This window comes from Amblyomma mixtum, chromosome 2 (genome assembly GCF_055824585.1).
Source record: "Amblyomma mixtum isolate Tamu chromosome 2, ASM5582458v1, whole genome shotgun sequence".
Lineage (NCBI taxonomy): Eukaryota > Metazoa > Arthropoda > Arachnida > Ixodida > Ixodidae > Amblyomma > Amblyomma mixtum.
This window is the reverse complement of record NC_143013.1, coordinates 292,999,098-293,021,155: the sequence shown is the minus strand read 5'-3', so window position 1 is coordinate 293,021,155 and position 22,058 is coordinate 292,999,098. Positions and strand designations below refer to the sequence as shown.

The 22,058-nt window shown below is 43.9% G+C and overlaps 2 protein-coding genes across 4 annotated transcripts; one reads left to right on the top strand and one right to left on the bottom strand.

Annotated features, from left to right (window-relative positions):
* The first annotated feature begins 43 nt into the window (after window positions 1-43).
* ox (ubiquinol-cytochrome C reductase complex subunit oxen) lies at window positions 44-980 on the top strand. Its single transcript, XM_089574460.1, has 2 exons — window positions 44-287; window positions 817-980. Exons 1-2 carry the CDS (start codon window positions 141-143, stop codon window positions 850-852), a joined length of 183 nt encoding a protein of 60 aa, XP_089430586.1. The 5' UTR covers window positions 44-140; the 3' UTR covers window positions 853-980.
* A 187-nt stretch (window positions 981-1,167) lies between these two features.
* Window positions 1,168-21,795, bottom strand: Snr1 (SWI/SNF related, matrix associated, actin dependent regulator of chromatin, subfamily b, member 1). 3 transcript variants are annotated; one of them, XM_089574457.1, is made up of 10 exons: window positions 21,602-21,795; window positions 21,377-21,482; window positions 17,450-17,576; window positions 15,225-15,356; window positions 9,239-9,376; window positions 8,537-8,664; window positions 5,058-5,224; window positions 4,255-4,445; window positions 3,377-3,508; window positions 1,168-1,445 (listed from the first exon to the last, which is right to left on the bottom strand). In XM_089574457.1, the coding sequence occupies exons 1-10, from the start codon at window positions 21,680-21,682 to the stop codon at window positions 1,406-1,408; spliced, it is 1,242 nt and encodes a 413-aa protein (XP_089430583.1). In that variant the 5' UTR covers window positions 21,683-21,795; the 3' UTR covers window positions 1,168-1,405. The 3 variants fall into 3 exon arrangements, with proteins under 3 accessions (XP_089430583.1, XP_089430585.1, XP_089430584.1); XM_089574459.1 differs by lacking the exons at window positions 15,225-15,356; window positions 17,450-17,576 and adding an exon at window positions 17,716-17,842; XM_089574458.1 differs by lacking the exon at window positions 15,225-15,356.
* Window positions 21,796-22,058: the final 263 nt, after the last annotated feature.

The following is a 22,058-nucleotide window of genomic DNA, read 5'->3' as shown; positions in this document are numbered from 1 at the left end:
ATTTGGGTCAGCCGTTGCAGCTGTAGCCAACACGAAGACAAGCCAAATGCAGCCATTGCAATCTTACAAGGGCAAGTAGAACTCGTGAGGTCGCCGGTGCTTCGTCGGTTTCTGTGCGTGGCGAGCCTGGACTTTTCACGATGTCGGGCGGTTTTCTGACCACCGTTTACAACAGCGTTTTCAAGAAGACGTCAACATTTGCGCTTGCAACGATTGTGGGCGCAGTCTTTTTGGAGCGCCTATCGGACGTCGTAGCGGACACGCTCTTCGACTCTGTGAATAAGGGGGTAAGTCGGAATGTTCCACCTTAACCAGTGCCTTCGTTCTTAATTGCTATGAGAAGAAACGACGCTCCTCTAAGATGACGCCCCCCCCCCCCCCCCTTTTTTTTTTTTTTCAAGTTTGGCTAGGCATCTGCTTTTTATTTTACAGCCCCATTCATTTGCTGCCAGCACGTTGGGCACACCGTGTGTTTGTAACGGTATTGTGCGGAATGAATTGACATGAAAAATGACATTCGTGGGGCTGAAATCTCTTCATCGGATAATGACCCGTGCTCATCTGTAAACCTCTATACAACGCAGGAGCAGAAATTTCCTCTCGGTAGCCGTTGAAACTAAAGCGTTTTTTTTTTGTTGTTGATAGACCAGCATTAATTATGTCTCGCTTACCTGCGAGTAAGGCTTATGATAGATTGCCTTTTCAGCTTGTACATCCGGAGATAAAGGTTTCTGTGGTAAAGGAAGCCCTGTGAACTGTTGCCAAATGAATATACCATGATCGAGAGTATTCTAACCATTCAATCTGCACTTGCAGAAGCAGTGGAAAGACATCAAGAAGAACTACGAGTAGAGGCCGTGCAGATGTTTGCAAGACTTCAGAAAGAAGCACCCACCATACTTCCTGAAGAAATGGACCCTAGAACAGCTGGAGCAGAGTTCACTATCTTCATTCAGTAAATGTGATATTCACATTGCAAATTTCTCTTATTTTGCCATGCTTTGTGTAAACGCTAACCTTTGGTTTGTTAACGATTCACGCTTGTGCATCTCCCACACACACTCATAATGGCCACAATACTTCCAAGCCAGCAAAGCCATGCTCAATCTCAAACATGCAAACAGGATTAAAATGTGGAATGTTCGTCAACCTTGGACAGGAGAAATCAGATTTTTCTTTCATATTTTTATTCACAAATGATTTTGAAACCAAGAACCGGGAGTATTGCAATAAATGATCACGATGACAAAACACAGCTCATGCTAAGACACCATTTTTTTAGTGTGTTATGTAGGTGTGTACTCCTTATATACAGAAACATTAACCATCAGAAAATAGTCTAAATAGATAAGCGATGAGCATGATCAGACGGGATGACACAGCCTTGCAAATGTGCTGATCCACATCACCAGGTTGGTGCCGTGTTGGCAAGTCTCCTCATGCGCCTGGAAAAAAAGAAACATTTGCATTTTTATGTAAATGGGTTTTGTAGCCTCTTGCTGCAAGCATCCACTAAAGCTGCCTGCGCACTTTTTTTTTTTCAGCAGCTAAACCATGCACACAAGGCCTGCCTCGAGCAATGTGCCACAGGTTATGCCAAAGAAAGAATGCGCAAGCAATACTTCAAATTTATATTAACTAATGCAGTTATACCGCAGCCTGTAAGCATTTCGCCTTTTCAGAATGTTCAAACAAGGGAAACCTTCAAGGGGCACTGTGTCTATGGTAGGTATTGCAGTAAATGTCAAACTGTGCAGTTAAATGTTCTTAGCGAAGTGTTGCCGTAGAAGAGGCCTTTTAATGCCCTGAAGGCACCCATAGGCTGTGAGAAGCGCAACAGCAAAAAACTTCAGTATAATTTCGCCTACCCGGGGGTTCTTAACATACACTGACATTGCACAGCACATGCTACCGCCACTGTCTGGATACAATGCTGCGGCCTTGGGCTCAACAGCCAAACAGCAATGCCATCACGTTCGGCAAAATTAAAGAACTTGGGCGTTTTTTCGACCTCCATGCATTTTACAGAGTCTTTCACGGTACAGTCTCGTGATCAATTGTGCCAAATTTCACAGCCAGGCAATATTTGTTTCAACACAAATTTTAAATTAATTTTGTGGCTTCAATTAGGGCGATTTCTATGGGCAACCTTGTTTGTGATGTCACATGCTGCATGGCAGTTGATATTCGCTCTGCATTTGCTGAAGGACAAAATTTCAAGCTTGTTTTTGTGCGCCGTGAGGGTCACTACATGTATGTCCCCATAGAGGAGAATGCTTCCAGAGTCATCTCACAAATGGTCAAAAATTCACCTGCTACATCTTCGCTGCAGCACACTACTATACAGACAAAGTGGTACGCACACATTCACAGGGCTCACAGTCATTCCTGGTGTTTAGCCCTGGCGAAATACCTACCTCACACATCACAAGCAATGCGCAAGTTAAAATTGAAATTGCCAAGCAAAAATGTTAGATACCAGGCCAAAATCCCATGACCGCTTGAGCACGGGATCTCCCGGCAGACTCCCTGCTGAAGCATGCTTGAATTTCACTGACTGATCAGAAATAGATAGCTCTTTAGTAGATTCAGTCGCTCTGGCGAGGATTCAGCACCCCGTTCCAAAGTGACCAGTGAAAACTGCCGTTAGTTTTGGGACTAAATGGGCTGTCTGACAGCAGGGTCCCAAAAGTACAAAATATGGAGCATTATGTTTCTCAAATCAGAAGAAAGCAAATATCGTGCCTATCGCCACTTAATTTTGAAGACTAATTTTGCGACATTACTAGCACTTGGGTAACTTTATGCTTCACCATGACGCACACAACCTCCTACTGCTGTTAGGTACCTGTTTGAAGTTTACACAGTCGAGCCTCACCGTCATGATCCGTTAATTTGTTGCATTTGGCCAGAAGTCATGCAAGCGCATAGATTTGCCGCATTAATTTCTTGAGTTTTTTCAGCTTTGCGGTGTCTGCGACACAGGAAATCACTGGTGCGAACAACGAACACATTGCAGCGTAGTATGCAATTGCATCTCTTCCCATAGTTATGGTCAGGGGCAATAAGATATTTTTTTATGACCTGCCACAACAAGATTTGCAGGTTCCCACATTTGAAGGGGAAGACAGAAATACGACCAGGACAGATATTGACAACCCATCAGTGTGCCGCTTCTCCTCTTCCACGAAATATTTTCTCAAAGCAGGCAAGGCTCACATTTAAATGCACAGAAGCCAATATGATTTCACGTACGTACCAGTGGCGGACTTTCCTTCCTTAGCTATTTCTTCGTGTAAGCCAGCCCTTTTAATGGCCCTCATTTGAAAAGTGAAAGCGGTATTGATGCACATGTGCGACATGTAGGAAATCTCACCTCGTATTTCTGTCCTGGTCCCGAATCTTCTTTTCCATCTCTGCGTCGGTCAGGGTCTCCAGGAATGGGCACCACTGATCGGCCTCAGTCTGAGTCCGGAATGGAAGCTCCACAGTTGGCAGTGGTGCCTCACTGGACACGTACACAAGCAATACAATCAGCCTAACTAGAAGAGACCCTGCAGCATAGTATGCTAGTGATTAGCAAGGTCAACGGTCCTTGCAGTTTGACAACAATATAGAGGAAAAAAGATTTACAGCAGCTGAAACTATAAAATGAGCACAACAAAATGCAGTCAACGGCCATGCAAGTGTGCTGGCACTTCGCATGAAACTGCCGATTATCTTGCCACAATGCTAGCCACGAAACTTTCTGGAACTATGAACATAAGTATTGCAGCCAACAATGAAATTGCTGTGCTTTTCTCCAGCCTACTCTTTACAAGACTACAATGGCCAACACACTTGTGAGGACCTTAAAAACCTAAACAAACATAGTGAAAGGCAAATGAAAATTAAGTATCCACAGTGTGCACATATTAACGGTCATATGTTTTCAACTGATGGTTTCAGCAAGAGTAATGATGCATTTGGCACGCCGACAAAACTGGCCACAGTTCCAATGAAGTAAAACAAAAAGGCAGTGTAGAAGCGATGAAACATTAAGCATAAGCCGACTATTAGACAAAAAGAAAATGAACTATCTGTGACAGACGCTAGCTGCTTGGCTCCTCTACCGTGCATTGTCGTCTTATTTTCGAGGGATATGCGACCATCAAACCAGGAAAAATTTACAGGTACTGTTGGGCCAAAATGACGGGTAACCTTCAAATAACATTAAACTGCACACAGAATTTGCAAAGGGCCTATTCTTCCCACCTGAATGCATATGTGCGCTGGTGCCACGACAGCTGGCCGCGGATGCTGTAGGCAATGGCAGTGACAAATTCGCCACCCAGCCCCAGCTCCGAGCAAAGCTTGAGGGCAAACTGCTCAGGGCTATTCTCCTTTTCAGACATGTCCCACTCAAACTGGTCGACGAGGGAGATGTTGCCCACATGAATATTGAGCTGCACAAATGTGAAAGGTACATGAGTAACTTCAGCAACACATTTCCAGTGCCATACTACATTGATGCACAAGTGGGCTAGTCTAGTCAACAGCAAACAGGACAAACCTGTTTTGGGAATAAGGATTGGTTTTCTAACTACCTGGCATATTTGTTATGAGGACAAACTGCTGTGCCATTGGAGGGGGGAACCCCTCAACTCATAGTGTACCATGTGGTGTTTAACATCCTGAAGCCGAGTGTGGACTAGGAGGGATGCCATGGTGGAGGGCGCTGGGCTAACTTTGACCAGCTATGGTTCTTTAATATGTACTAACATACTAACGCTGCATGACACACGGGCATTTTCACATTTCACCTCCACCAAAATGCAATCAGGACTTGTGTCCTTGGGCTCAGCCACCACAGCAGGTCTAAACCCTTCAACTGCTAAAGTATTTCATTAGGCATCACCAGCCTGTAATCACACACTTCCAACCTTTAGTAGGTCCTAGAAATTAACTTTTTACTTGATGCAGAACCCAGAATCTAAACACTTACAAGGTCTCTACGCTGGCAAGAACCAGGCAATCACATACACGTTATGTCAGAACTACTATATCGTGCAACTTGCCTTGATAATGACGCGCTGATCAGTCTGGTCATCCAAAAGGTTGTCGGTTGGAAAGGCATCAATCTGTTGGCGTATTGACTGAGAAATGGCAGGCACAAATGAAAGAGGAGGCAGGTCCAGATCATCGCACAGGATTTCAGCAAACTGCTCCGGGGTAATCTGCGACTCTGCAATGGTGAAGACAAGGCACTGCCATTAGGCTGGATGCTCTTGCGTCACACTACCAACAAAATAGCTATGACTGCAAATGAGCGCTACTAGTAAGCAGTATAGGAAAACTTCAAAAATTGATCATTACGACAGACATCACTACTGTGCCTCTTAAGAGCATTTGCATGCGCATAGCTCCAAGATCAAGACACTTAGTACAGAATTTCAGTTCTGTGTGCTGTTGCTTTAATGCACAATTTTGGTTTATTTGGGTTTAACGTCCAAAAGCAACTCAGGCTATGAGGGACGCCGTAGTGAAGGGCTCCGAAAATTTCGACCACCTGGGGTTCTTTAACGTGCACTGACATCACACAGCACACGGGCCTCTAGAATTTCGCCTTCATCGAAATTCAGGCACCGCGGCCGGGATCAAACCCACGTCTTTCGGGTCAGCAGCCGAGCACCGCAACCACTGAGCCACCGCGGCGGGTCAGGCTTGAAAATTAACAAATAAGCTGAATATATGTCAAATACCACAAGGCACCGCTGCCTTACAACAAAGCAAGAACTGATATTTTACTTGCTGTAATGCAATAGGGGCCGCAAACTCTACACCTGAAAAGTTTGTTCTTTTGATGCAATCAAACAAATGGTCATCTTACAATTATCCCCACAATTTTCAAAGCGGGAAAGCATGTCAACTTAACCAAGGGGCTCGCAATTAAAAGAGCAGTACAGCGGCATAGCCAAAATATGCGGCCGGGTTTGAAAATGACGACACCGACTCCGAAGCGCAAGACTCTCTGAGACACAGAATGAACACTAGGACTGACCTGTTTACCTTTCCCGATTCCTATGATTCCCTGGATTAAACTCTCTACATCTCATGGAGGTGAGGGCACTCTCACACTAGAGGTTCGAAACCGCCTCCATGACCTCGATGTCGGCCATGCCCGAGGGCACCAGCCCGACCACTCCGGCAACGCGACCTCAGCATCTTCTGCGGAACTGATGACCACGATGTTGACGGCTGGCTGCCCTATGAACAAGTGAATGCCTACAAGTTGGATGGTTCCATCAAGCTCTGCAACATCCTCTTCTATCCTACTGATGTTTCCAACTTGTGATTTTACAACCATAAGGCTGCATACTATGTGGGCTTCTTTCAGGACAAGTGCTCGCACTCAGCAGGTGGACGAGCCATTTGTCAATTACATCAAAGATATTGCCGATCTGTGTAAGATCAACCTATCAGTGCCAGAAGCCGACAAGATCAACAACATTCAAAAGGAACATCTGACCAGTTTGTCCTCAACACTAAATGGCCAATGTAATATAAGTAACGTAACACGAGCACACACTAGCCCTTCTTGCACTGCAGCCAAAACAAGGGCTTGAGTTATTCTGTTGGCAAAGTGAAGTCGCTTTTCACTATACTTCTAAAATTCTTCACTAAAATACACTTTGTGATATCGCTGCTCTCATTTCGCTTCACGCCTTGTGGTGCCCTTGGCCTCACTGTCCTAAGAATGAAGCTAGATTCCACCAGAGACGTGGGCCATAAAGACCACAAAATGCATCCCAAGGTTGCACGGGAAGGCGGCTCTCCAAAGACAAGTTGGAATGGTGGCCCCTCAACAATGTGTCATGGCACGTTCGCATTCGGGCATTCAATGTCAAGAGCGAGCGAAATTTGCAGCCTCCAAAGCTATGCCGCATTCACACATCACTGGCACTGGCACGACTGTAGGGTCGTGAAACTGGTGAAGAGACAAGCGCACCCCCCCCCCCCTCACGTTCCTAACAGCTAATGGTGGGCAACCAGTTTTTTCATTAACAGAAATCGGTTCCACACAGGTCACGCTTTTCACTGTTTTCCGGCGGAATCTCAGCCGTGACAGCAGATTTCACTTGCTCTTGATGCTGAGTGCCCAGGTGTGAATGCACCATCAGTAAGGACATCAAAGTGAGAAAAATTCCAGAGTGTAGCAACCACTGACAGTGCAAAAACACTGACAGATAATACAAACGATGGATTGAACCTAGAATACTAGGACATGGAAAAGAAGCCAGACCTCTACCATTAGTAGTGAACTCTAATTGCAGATTTGAAGTGCTTCCACATCAACTTTTTGTACTTTTTTCAGGGCAAGGCTATTACAATGGCAGATTAGAAGCAGTCACCGAACATGATGGCTACATGAGCAATCCAGACTGCTTTGCTGAATTTTAGATAATTTTAGATTCAACCATAAGTCTGCACCACTTATGTTCTTCAGTGATGTGTTTCTTTCCAGCAACTCATTGTCTTCCATTCTATAGCAGACGATGCATGCAGGCAAGCGCAAGAAATGCTGGGTACTTGGTATATCAGCAGCGCGCCAGCGCCTATGGCTTGCTCTGGACGGAGCCCAAGTGCTCCAAATGCACATTTGGGGCACATCCTCTCCGCCAGATTCAGGCACTCTGTCGCAAAGCGGGTGGACCGCTTCAGATCTGTGATTGGAATTCACCACAAGTAACGCAAAGCAGACCTGCCAGCAACTTGCGACTGCTGCAACAACACAACGGAAGCTTCAGATTGTTAGCATTTTGTTGTGCTTCATGTTCAGGAATTCCACGATCACAGAAAGAGTGTAGGATGAGGCTAAGAGAGAGAAGCCTCTTCCTGCATCATGTCAAAATAAATTATTTCAAGCCGCAAGACAATTTCATGCTCTGAAGACAGTTACTTCAGATACTGTCTATAGGGCTCAACCGCTCAGCTTGCCAATGATTCAAAGTTGTAACCGCCAAAGCGTAGAAAAGTGTATACTAAATCGCTACGAGCAATTGACGCTCATGGTATTCTCTCCATTTCGGGAGCTCTGTTTCAGCTGAAATCTGCAGAAATGTTATTCTGTCAAGATAGTCTGTGAGTGTAAAATGATATAACTTTGATGTTTATGTGCCCTTGAAATGCACAAGAAAAACCCTTAAACTTTGGTTTCCTCACGAAGTAAGGCATAACAGCAAAAAGGTGCGGCCAGTCACACCACCCAGAAAACACACAAACGGCCTTTGTCAAAAAATATGCAGCCTACCGAGCTTTCTTCTGGGCCACACAGTGCAGATTGTATCCTGCTATCAGCATTCCAAATCGGAAATCTGAGGTTAGAACAACACACGGCCTTACCACTGTAAATGCTAGGACCTTCATGGATGCTACAACAGCCTCACTACAGAGCTTAGAAACAATTTTTTTTCCATTCCTTGCTTTGCGACAAAGGGTACGACACGACACATGACAGCAGTGCACTGGCTCTGCAATGTATCAAACACAAACCCACCGTTTTTGTTCCAAGTGAACGTGTCGCGTAGTTTGTGCCCTTCGATTTCCATGTCCAGGCGAATGGGAACAAGCACCTCAGGCTGAGCAGAATTCTCATGCAGTGTTGCCGGGTCCAGGTCATCGTACCTGAATGATTCCATAGTTTGCTGTCACACTCCGGTCATCTTTATTATTCCATGCACACATGCACAACAGTGCAATCAACATGTGACACGTGTCAAGAAACAAGCCTTGTTTCAATGCGACTGCAAAAGCACAGTGGTCAAATGAAGCATGCGTTCCACAGTTCCAAGAAAGTGTCAAATACATGTTTCTAGTACACTGGTTATGAACAATATCTGCAAAAGAAAATACCAACGTGATGGCTATCACAGGCTTGCTTCAGCTGGGCACATTCATGTGTCTGGCAAATTTGTTCACTTTTCACATGTTACTATGCCGTCAGTTTTCCCAACTCTTTCAAGTCCTGCTGCACATTTTTTCACCTTATCTCTTTTCTCTTAGTTTATCTCTCGCAGTGAGATACTGTAAAGATCCCCAATTGTATGCTTCATATATGGTTATTATTAGGCCCCAGCAGTGGCCACCTCCTTTCCTGGGGTTCTCAAGCCATGAAGGATTCAAGCCAGTCAGGAAAACAAAAATGAAACAAGCACAGAAAGCAGTTAGGATCCACAAAAACAGAAATGGAAAGACGTACAAGAGTGGGAACGTGCGTATCTTCTTGTGTGCAATTCTATTCCGGTTCACCGGCGTGGAGCAGGGAACAGCGTCGAGGTGATGGGAGCTGTTCGGCAGAGTTGGCATCCATGTGGCACCACGCTTGGACTTGGTCTCCCTGATGAGACGAAGCAATGCATAAGAGAGAATAACTCACTTAAAAAGAAAGAGAGAAAAAAATCCGCTCACTCTCAAAGAGCATGAACACACTCTTACTGCCATAATTTTGCACATGAATCAAACTGCAATGAGACTTTGTGGCTTTCATAAGTTTCAGTCACACAACCTTTATCCTAAATGTTAGTGCGGAAATATTGTACATGACCTTAAAAAAAAAAAAAGGACCCAAAGTTAAAAAATGTTGCTATTTTCTCTTCCTTTCTCAATCTGCCTGTGGTAGTGTGAAAACTTAATTGTCATGAAGCTAGAGAAGGACAAAGTGCTACTGGAATTTGATGACAGTCTACAGTTGCGCTAGCTGGTGAATACAGGTAAATATGACAGAAAACAGTGCGCTGAAATGGGACAAGAGATGACACACAAAGCCTTGTGTGTGTAATATGCATCGCAGTGATATGCATGTAGGTCCTAAAGTTGCGCTTAGGCTACAAGGGGCGCAATAGTGGAAGGCTCCAGACCAGTTTTGCAATGTAGGGTTACTTTAATAAACAAAAATTTTGCCACCCAAGCAAGTTCGCATTTTGCTCAAACAAAGCGAGGTCACCACGGCCAAACACACACATAACAATGTGGACAGCATCAGAATGGTGCAGCCACCGAGCTGCAACAACCAATTTAAATCATCATGACACTTCCTTATTTGATATTACTAATGACATCCTTCATCTTTCTTCATTAACTAATGCTGTGCTGAAGTGGACCATAATCAGATCTGGAATACAGCAGGTAAAAGGTGGCAAAATGATCCGGCACGATAATACGGTAAACTTGCAAAGTCACACACAACAAATCTGGGTGGAAAAGTCTTTTGGTAGTTTCCATTAGCTGACATTGCAGTGTTTACCTGAATGCAGGAAAATTTCATATTTGTAACACAAAAGTATAAAGAAGGCTCTGAGAACACCAAGAAAACAAAAAGCAAATATAATACAATGGTTAACACCCCTCCGCTTACCCACCCTGTTGTATGAAAGGCAATTCAGTGAAACGCACCTTCACTTTTTATCAAAGAACCAAATCACCATTTTTCATTTCTCATCACAGATGTGCTTCTGTGTTCTTCCAGAATATAGAATGTGCAGGTTTGGTATGTCGTTTAACAATGTAACAAAACAAAAATAATATAGACAAATGCCTTGTATGTGTTATAGCATCATTGTTTTGTCAACAATGCAAACAAGCCATTTCATACGATGAATGGAAATGATCTACCACAAAAGTTTTCCAGCAGTTCAGTGAAGTGAACTATGGGACCATTAGCTTCAGCAGCAGGTACGAGTTGAGTTTAGTTTAGTTTATGGGGGTTCAACGTCCCAAAGTGACTCAGGCTATGAGGGACGCCGTAGTGGAGGGCTCTGGAAATTTCGACCACCTCTTGCATTGTGTTCTGGCCTCTAGAATTTCGCCTCCATTTTGTGGCCGGGATCAAACCCGCGCCCTTCCAGGTAAGAAGCCAAGTGCCATAACCACTGAGCCACCGCGGCGGCTAGCAGCAGCTATGAATTGAAACAGCTGCAACATGTACACAACAAAACAATTGGTAAAACTGCTTACCACCAAACTGGCTTACTCGGCAAGGCGCCTAAAGCCAAAACTATCAGACACTATATAGAAGCACTAAGTCTAGTTAGATAGATCGACTCGTGATCTCCGACACCCAAACATTTCACTTTTATTGAAAACCAGCCTGAGACCAACACTGATGCAACAGCTGAATTCCAGAACTTGCAACAGCTGATCTGTACTCTTTCTCAGCCATAAATGGCTAATCAGTTCCTTGCAGTGTTGTTCCACCAACCTTACTTCCGTCATATGATGAACCAGTATAGTAGCAGCACAGCAAGGGCCAATTATATATATTTCAATCAATCAGAATAAACGCTCAAAATCTACATGTTGAATTTCCTTTATGTTGGATTTATGCATGTGTCGAGTGGCTTTTGCAATGCAAAAAGTCTAGTTTCAGTAGGAGTAACCTAAACAGCTGCTAGACTAATACCCCTGTCACACGGGCAAGTTTAGTGACACTTTAACGAAGTGCACTTCTCCAGAACGAGTGACGCTTTCGGGGCGTGCTGCTACACGAAAAAATAAAGTGTCATTCGGAATTGATGGTGGTGACGATAGCTTTTCAAGTAAGGCACAAAAAATTACTTTTCGCACTTCAAAGCTTTAATGTACAGTTAATGTACAGTAGACTGCAAACTGCAAGCACTTTTTTATGATTATCAAGGAGCTTTGTGCAATATTGTGACTGTTCCACCGTCACACCGAAACGGTTGCAGATGGTTGCTACCATGGTTGCTACGGTCGCCATGCTAGCCGCCATAGCCATACCGCTGCGGCTGCCTAAAAAATTATTGCAGCTGAAAACAAGAATGTCGGAATATGTGCAGTATATATATTTAATGACAACGCAAATAAGTTTACATGAACAATAGGGCAAAAAAAAAATTAGCTGCGTTCAATAAAACGCCATTTTTATTGCCGACGTTGTATTCTAATTTCGAAACGCTGCTACCGAGGCTATACACTTCGCCCCTTGGGAAAAGTGAAGTGAGTTCCCCAAACTCACTTCTTGCCGAGTGCGTTCAGCAGCGAGTGTCATTAAAGTTCATCGTGTGACACGATGCGAATGACACTACAGGCAAGTGTCACTCGTTGAAAATGACACTAAACTTGCTCGTCTGACAGGGGTATAAGTCATTCAGTGTTTTTAAACCTATCAAATGGGCAGCATGCAGCCTGACAACTGCCTTATTTACACCATGCAAAACCGTGACATAAAGAATGAGTACTAGACTTTGCAAGTGTCACAGCTGTACTTCCAAGGCTGGTAAGGGCAAGCTTCTACAGCAGCCAGAAAAAGTTTACAGGATGCACATGACCGAGAACAGTAGGTCTCCTTGCAACCAAATCGCCTCGTATTCTCAAGTATTCTCCAGCAGGTGAAGAACGCTCGTCCCCTTATACTACTTCTAATTTTTGTAGGCACTTCAGGTGACTGGCTTCAGTTGATCTGCACCCCATAAACATTTGAAAGTTTAAGAGAGTGTGCACTACAAGCCATGCCAAGATTTTAGGACGAGAGGGCTTCACATTCTGTCTAGTCAACCAGCGGTGCAGCCTTACACAAGGTAACCCCAGAAGCACAAGCTCTCAGTAACAACTTGGACTCTGCAGTGCTGACATCCTGCAGTGCTGACACTTGTGAAGCATAACCCAGTGTCTTAGCTGAACTTTTGCTGTTATGGGCAGCATGAAAATGTCTTTGCAAAACCCCAGTGCATTCGATGCTCTCTTATTTAGTTATTTTTCACAACACTTTCAGCATTTCCAGCTCTTCATCTGTGGCACCTCTCAAGCACTCAACAATGTGCGGCATGAAATTATGCATACAGTTTCGCACTCACTACAGTAGTAAAATTGGAGACGAAATCTAGGAGTTCGCGTGTGATCCTCACCACCACAGAATCATCTGTTTAGTCAGGCAAAACTTAGCACAGTCTTTAAAGACTAATCGATCGGTCTAGATTGACCTTTGGCTTGCCTCAGTGCCCCTTGAAGTTTATCTTGGACTTTGAGCTTCAGCTGATAAGAAAAGTTATCTTTTCATTGAAAAATATAAAATCAGATGAATTTAAAATTTATTCAGCTTCATTTGGCACATCAATTTTCATTTCCTATTCAGCCTAGTCGCAGCATGCTTGGTTGAAGATTTCTAGTTTCACTGTCACAACAGAGCATTCAAACTAGAGCTTCACAAAAGTAGAAAGCACTACAAAGCTTATATATGTGGCTTTACAGCACAAGGTACATTAGAAAAGCATTCTAAGCAAGTTGTAAGCAATACTGAAGAAATAAGCACTAAGGAAGCATTTGCCAATGATCATAACCTAAAGCATACAACAGGACTTATTGTTACGCAAGAGACCAGAACTGCTGCTGCGATTGGCTGTAGGTTAGTAACATAAACAGAAGCTTCCCAGCTCAATTTAGCCAAAGATTAAAAATATACCGAGGAAGTGAAAGCAACTTCAACCATGTTGCTGAACACTATATGTAGTAAGTCAGAGTACTTTTATTTATGTGTTTATTCAATTGAACAAGATATAAAAATAATTCCGACTTACTGCACACAGTGGTCAATAAGAAGGTTTAGGTTGCCTCCACCTATTATGCTGATATATCTTTAAACTTTGACTGAAGTTAGCTAGTACACCTGGTATATGGTTTTAACAAATACCATAGCCTGTTAATATGTGTCACATAAAATCCACAGCAGCTTAACATACAAGACTACTGGCATGAACTTGAAGGTGAAACTGGCAGTTTGGGTATGTGGAAATCGTTTCTGCCTGTTAGTTACATTATACAGCCCATAGGCCAAAAACACTGACTGGTAAAAAAGGTGACTCCAAAAGCAGACACAGTACTCTCAATACTACAAACCACAAAGGTAGGGTTGAAACACAAGAAAAAGAACCAAATTTTCCTCACCTCAGCTTGAGCAAAATGGGGCTGTGACATACAGGGTCTGTTCTGAAAGTAGTAGGACTGGTTTTTTCCTGGGCGAACGGGCGGACGAGAGGCGGTCTGCGCGTGCAGGATCGTTGAAGGGGGATATTGGGAATGCTGGGGAAAATCGGCAGTCGGCTCTCGGCCGTTGAAGAGAGGAGGTCGCTTGTACTGTGAACCCCTGTCGAAAAATCTCGTCACGCAGAATCATCGAGCATTTACTGGATCAGCGATACGCGATTGAATTTTGAGTAAATCTTGGTAAAACGGGCAAAGAGACTAACAACATGACTAAGGAGGCCTACGGTGAGGCTTCCATGGGTAGATCAGGTGTTTTTTGAGTGGCACAAGCTGTTCCGAGAAGGTAAGGAAAGAGCGGAGGAAGACGACCGCTCCAGACGCCCTTCGACCAGCAAGACCAACGAAAATGTGTAGCGAGTGCAACATTTACTTAACAGTGATCGTAGAATGAGTATCAGAATGATGGCTGATGACTTGAGCATTCCCCAAACCCAAGTTTTTGAGATCGTGATAGAAAACTTATCCATGAGGAAAGCGTGCGCGAAGTTGGTGCCGGGAGTGTTGTCAGAGGAGGAAAAGGCCAACCGGTAGGATCTTCTTCATGATGTGAATGAGGACCCCGATTTTTTTTCCCAGCTCAAGGCGGCAACGCTGCCTCAGCCCCCCTACAGCCTCGACTTGGCCCCACCAGACTTTTTTCTATTCCCGAGAATAAAATCGACGCTCGAGGGGAAACATCACGGATCGGTACAGGTGGTTCAACAGGCCGTGACGAGGGAGCTAAACAGCATTCCGGTCCAGGCGTTCCTGGAGGCGTACGAAAACGGTAAAACTCATTGGCAGCAGCGCGTAGGTGCGGAAGGGTGCTACCTTGAAAAATTGTAATCGTTTGTACTATTCTCTTGAATATATTTTGTTTAAAAAAATGAGTCCTACTACTTTCAGAACAGACCATGTATAATGCATTTTCAACTAGATTTCCTCGAGGTCAATGTTTTTTTTATTCAATACAGCTATAACGCTGCTCTCTGAACATTGAAAGCAGCAAAAGCATGAGATGCATTTGTGTGAAAATAGGTTAAAAAGGATTTTGAGTGACAGGCTTGGAGGAAAAGGTTTTATTAGAAACATCCCAACCACCTCAGAGTGAAACAATGAGAATTTTCTGACATGCATCAGCTCGTCACAAGCATTCAGAAGAAGGCGGACAGTGGCCGCTTAAAAAAGGTGACAGAACCTGTACTCACTTCTCTGGTGTGTGTGAATTAGCATCCAATTTAACTGAAAACTTAGCTTGCTGTCTCCTGTGTGTATGAGTGGCACCATTTGAGCTGTTGATGTGTTTGCAAGACTGAGTTTTAACGACAAACCCTGGTCCACTTCACATAAAAGTGACAAAAAAGAAAACAAGAACAGTGCACTGGTGAGAAAATGCCACCGAGAGGCTGGTTATTTTCATGTCATGCTATCTACTAAAAGTTTTGAGAAGCAAATCTTTTCTTCACATTAAAGCTTGTTTAACAATGCCTGACCTCAACCAAAACAGTGTTTCCGTAGTATAAGCGAACTAACTCAGCACTGAACAATGCATTCCGCACAAACTGAGAACATGTTGGGATCCTTCAAGTCTAGAAGACTGCTGTGCTGTAAAATTGGTTAGTTCATCTGAAAACAAAGCCCCTGATCAGAATTTGTGACTTAAAAGTGGCAAGGTTAAACATACAACAGTGTTGGTGTCGCACACCACTAAGATTGGCAGTGACATCGAAGCGACACTATTTTACATTTCTGAGTTCTCATACAACTTGTACCCTCCAGCATTAAAAGAAAGGTTCATGGCTGGGGAAATGGTCTCAAAAAGCTGACTTAATCAGGTATTTAAACTGCGCAAACAAAAATGACCAACTCCTACATATACACAGGGAGAGAGGCTGAAGTGTCCTCTTAGAATCCCAAACAGCAAGCACAAAGCTCCACTACTGTCCTCCAATTTATACACAGTATCCAGGTCTCAGTGTTCATCTAAAAATTTTAATCAGCCACAGGAGAAACCCAAGTCCCTTGCCTGCGCACACTTCTTGCAACGAAACTTCCTATTTAAAAATCATGTGGATCACATTTTTTCACACAGAAAACACGGGAAAAACAAAGACTGGGGGACACTTTGCTAGGCAGCTTTTCCAGTCGCAGATTTAAAGGGGGGAAGTGGGGTTAGGGCATCTCTCCCAAAGCCATAAATTTTCAATAAGAAAAGTGCACTGGCACCCATTCTTTTTTTTTTTTTTCACAAAGAAGGTAAAAGGTCGAAGAAATCTTCTCCGCATGTAGGACCTCCCACCAGCCCCCTTTTCGGAGACGATCACAAGTACAAGCTTTACGCTACTGGGCCACAAAAACCACCACTCAGAATTAGGACCACTGATTACAATATTAGCCATACATGCCAAGCCATGGGCACTACCCCTGTGAAGCCTCCCGACAACTATCGCGAGCCTCATGCAAGCTGAAATGCACACCCAGATTCACTGCACTCACATAGGTAACGTCTTGAAGCATATTAACTGCGATTCATTATGACCAGATGCTCACATTACGCCAGGATGACCATGCAAATCAGCTCTGCCGTACAAGGGATATCAGTGTACAGCTCACATAAGAAATAAAAGACCCTCTCCTATTAATAATAACTCCTCCCTCTAAAACCAGGCCCACACGAGTACATTTCCGACCCCAACCACTAACCTTACGTCCATGGCAACACATACACAAAATGTGCATGGAGCCACATTTCAGCTCTTTTTCACTGTTATATTACTACTTGTTGCATTGGGAAGATTAGCACAGCTTGAAGTACTGCATGATTATAATTTTATACTTCACCCTTTGCACTACCTTTTACCTACTGCAAAACAGGTTGAAGGTGCCATGGTGCAACAAGTACATCGGTGTGAAACTCAGGGCACAAGTTCAGGCTGCACTTGCAATCTACTGTGCAAGCATTGCATGCTTGTAAAATTAGGCCAATGTTTATTTTCCACATGCCTCCAGAGATCGTAGGTTGTCTGCAGATTAACAGGCTGCAGTAATATGATACAGACAGCACCAGAAAAAGAAAGAAAAGAAAAGACAAAGTTATTAAAGTCAGCAAACATCTGATAAAGAAAATAAACTATCTCGTGAAATATCCACGAAAAAGAAAAGATAAAATTGTGCAAACTACCATACAGCCACCACCATTACATAAACCACCATGTACCAGTAATAGCTACGGCCAACAGACAACACCACCAAACCTTTGCTCCAAACCAAGTACCACCTCTTCAAAAACCAAACCTGTGCAGACGTGCAGTTCGTTGCAGGAGCACCTTGGCACAAGCACGATGGTTGATGCATGGACGACCAGGACAGACAAGCACAGGATGGGACGCCTCCGGTCGGCAGTATCACCATTAACCACAGGGCACAAACTCACCTGGGTGCTGGAGGCTCTGTGCTCACAGAGACGGCACGGTACTTGTCGTCTTTGCCATCAAAGATCTCATCCACCTCAGTGGCTCTAAGAAGGCTGATGCTTGTTGCAAGACTGTGTGGACCCAAGCCTGAACACGGCCCCAACAGCAGCAGCAGTGGTGGCAGCAGGATCCACACAAGTCAAGCAGAGAGAAAGAGAGAGAGAGAGAAAGGAAGGGGGAGAAAAAAAAGGAAAAGAAACTGGGGGTCAGGAAATCGGCAACTCACCTGGACACAGGGGGCTCTGTGCTCACGCACACGGCCTTGTACTTCTCATCATTTCCAGCTACTATCTCATCCACCTCAGAAACCCTCAGAAGGGATACGTTGGTGGCCAAAATGTGCAGCCCAACACCTGTGGCGGAGATATGCAACAAGGGAAGAGAGGCGGGAGCGCAGTGGCTTTCGGCACCTCCCTGCACCACTTATGCCCAACAGCTAGGCCAACAGGGACTAAAGCGATTATTCACTCAGTCTGTTCCGCACATGGGAAGGAAAAAGCAGGCACAAAGGACGAGAGCAGTATGTCAGCGAGAGCTACCTTCACCAAGCCACATGCACCACACTTGCACATGCTCATGACCGTTAATCTTCCTGAGTAGCTTAAGACACCAATCTCTCACCACTGGAACTCCCACCTTGCTTCTAAATCTGTTTAAGCTCAATAAGCGAACAAATTACGTACCGGTGCAATTTCTAAGCACCGCTGCTAGGCTGCTTATGTCTGCATCGTGTCGTAGGCTATAATATATTGATCCTAGTGAACCTACTATTATGATGTATAATATAGTGTAGTGCAATCTAAAGCTCACCTGATTAATATACGTGCCATGAAGAGATGTTTAGGTAAGTACTGAACCTTGTGATTCAGCTTTGTTGCAGCATTCACACTGCTCATGTCATGCTTGTGTTTTTTTGCCTGATATAATGCCACATTATATCTTCAAATTATTAAAATGCACCCCTGACATAACAAAAAAAAAAATAACCCCAAGCACTTAACATGTATAAAAGCTGTTTTGAAACATCAAGTTATATTACTTCCTAATCAACGAAAAGGATTTTGAAATGAAGTGAAAAATTCCACACGATGCCTTTAAAGAGACAGTAGAACAACGTTTATCAAATTTTTGTACAAATTAAAAACCGATTCCTAGGCTCTCTGTGGCTGTGTTGTTTGTTTGGCAGCCAAAGCTGCATTCTTTGCTGAGAAAATTTAATGAAGCATTGCTTTTCCTACAACTCAATTCAAACTTTTGATTTGTCCTCCACACCCCTTTAAAGCAGTGAATTCAAGCGAGAGCCCTGCTTCCCCGAACGAAGTTTTCCTTCTGCAGTGTAACTCTGAAGCAACAAATGTGCTGTACTGATGCAGAAAGGAAGCAATGAATATTTTCGTATTTGAGATAAACGACAGGAAGGGCAGGAGAAATAGGACAGGGCAGGCTTCTCAACATTTAGTAGACACATACACACACAAATGCACAAAGAAACGAAATTAAGTGGTGCAGAGAGGTGCAACCGCAAAGACTCTCTATCCGCCACAGGAAGATGGGTTGCAATTTGAAAGGCGGGCCACACAGGTTTCAGCCAGTACATCTGGGAAGGCCCAAGCAGTGCGTGTTAACTGTTATGGCCATGCACTACCAGTTACGCTTTAGCTACACGAGTGCAATACAGTAATTATGCACTATACAGTTCCGAGAGCACATCACAAATCTTCTTAATAAAAAAATCACCATACACACTTCACATGCAGCCCGTTCAAAAGACACGTTTCAGCACAAATAAGCAAAACACCAGGAGCTCCTACCAAGGCTTAAAATGTGCCACATATCGATTAAAGTCAATCAGAAAAAACAGACAAGAGTTCAAAACTGCACATGCCATACCACAATTCTATATTACCTTGTTTATGTTATGGGCTGCACATCCAAAGTTCGGCACACAAACCAAGTATACAAAGAACGGCACACTTTGAGGTTAGCTTCATAGAAAGCTTCGAGTCATCAAGGAATGCAGCATCTCATGCAAAAGAACAAGGAGCAAGAGCTATGGCAATTAAACAAGGTGAGACGCATGTGTAGAAAGTGTCGAATTTCACAAAACAATTATAAAATGCACTCAAAGCACAGAAAACTAAGTGGCTTCTGCGCTTTAACATTTTGAGGATAGTTCTGAGAAGCTCAATACGACAACAGTGCAGAAAACCACACACTGGCGAGTAAAAGGGCGTTAATTACAAATGGCCCTGGGCAAAGCAGCGTCTGAATGAGCATGCATATTCGCACGGATTGTGGCTAAGCTCTCATGACTCAAAAAGCTATAGGAGAAATTCTACGAGGCCGTGATACCAGACGGCACGAGCATCGTCGTGGCTAGCACACCATGTTGGCGGTCATTTCATGCTAACTCGCACGTGTCAAGTACGCGGTGAGATGCCCGGACTATATCGTTAAAGATCCGTCACATTCATCCACATTGTTAAATGCGTCAACGTCCAGCTCAGGGGAAGGCTTACGCATTTCTCGCTCGATATCCCTATCTCCTTACCTCGTTCTTTTTCTCGTAAGATAGAAAATCAGTCTTCATGATCACGTCTTTTTTTTAAATAATGTTATTTATTACTAGGGGTGTGCGAATATTCGAAATTTTCGAATATATTTCGAATATTATATTTTTAGTATTCGAATTCGATTCGAAATCCAAGTATTCGTGTTGTTTCGAATGTTCGACACGACGCGAATATTCGTATCTAGCCGAATATTCATTGTGAGCACCGGCGTTCATTTCGATCCGCAAGCCCTATCAACAGATACATAACAACATGGCGGCGCCTACACGGAAGGAAAATTCTTTCTTCCTCCAAGGGCCATGCCATAGCTGACTGCGCTGGTGAGCTTTTTGTGGCTATACCTGCGAAGCTGGTATAGTCAGAGCTGTGCACGAAGTACCTCGCAATACGTGCCAGGTCAGTGCCAAGTGAGAGGGCAATTTCTGTGGCTGGAGGAGTCGTTTCAGTTAGAAGGGAACTACTTCTGCCTGACCATGTGGTGCAGCTGGTTTTCCTTCACGACAACCTTTTACGTCATCCCAACAACGCGCTTTTGTGCTGATGGCAAGCTAGCCTTAATCAATGCTGTGTACTAGCCATCTTCTCTGATATTTCCACTCTTCTAAGAATAATGTTCGAGACTTTGATACTTTTTGTGCAGCCACACACACCTTTTGTGTTCATTTAATCATCAATAGTTGAACTGTGATGTTCTTCGGTGCCCAAATAAATGTTTTGTAGTGATTAAATGCGTATGTCCTTGATTATTCGATATTCGATTCGATATTCGGAACTAAGTATTCGTATTCGATTCGTATTCGAAAAATTTGATATTTGCACACCCCTATTTATTACCTTAGGGCACAAAGGGAGTTGGAAAGGTAGAAAGAAAAAAAAGAAACGGTGGGCCGATCTAATGAAGGCGAGGAGGAAGCGGTGATTTGGCTCCAGCGTCCAAGCAATATATGAAAAATGTGGAACGCCTCACGATTTTGCGTGTCAAACTTGCGCAGGGGCCATTTCAGAACTTTGTTCACAGACCTAATCAATACAGCGGAATGACACACAGTATTGCTCCCTCACTGACATGGAACTAATCTGGCGTCCAATTTTACACAAAAAGGTTACAGCTGGACTTGCAAGCTTTGTTTCTGAAGTTAAACCCTAGGTATTTCCCGGAAACTAATTGTCTGTTTGTCGACAACGGAAGCACCAACCTGTTCCGCTGCAACCAAACATGATATTCCACAGGAAGTTTTCAAAACACGCTTATTGTAACATATTCGCAAGGCAAGTAAAATGGGCCGGCGCGAAAGCAAAGAGATTAATGGTTACCTAAAGAGGCTATTTTCTTGCGCTCATCGACAGTCACCAAACGTCGCCAAAGTGACGGGTATTTCTTGTACAGGGATCCACGAAACATGCGAAGGTAGTTGCCCACCTGTCGTATGAAACGAGAACAAGTCACACTGCGACAAGGAGACAAGACGACAACGAATAGCTTTCGCCGAGTGGGGATACCGGCGAATGGAACTCAAACATCGCACAAAGCCTACTCACCTCCGAACCTATATAGTAGAATTCGCCGTCTTCTTCCAATTGGAAGGCAGTCGGCTTGTCTCCAAATGTTCTCATCGTCATTTTGAACACTTCTGAGGATAACTTCCCTGATTATAATAGAAAAACAATGAGATTTCAACTTAGCCGCTGTCTTCGCCAACGAGACTCGAAAGCGCAAGACGCTAATGGACGCCGCCAACGGGCCAACGGCTATACAACGGCTCAGAAAGTTGGATTTGACTTGACTTGCGTAGTCTTTAAACAAGTGGAAGAGTTTCGGTTTCGAAATATTTGCGTTGTTAGAAATAAAAAAATTATTCTGGAGTCCTCTACTACCGCACCTCTTCCTTCTTTCACTTCATATCATCTAGCCTTGCCCTTTCCAGGGCCCTGATCTTTAAAATATTGCGCACACACATCTCAATAGTTTACTTCAACAACATCTCCATATCATGTC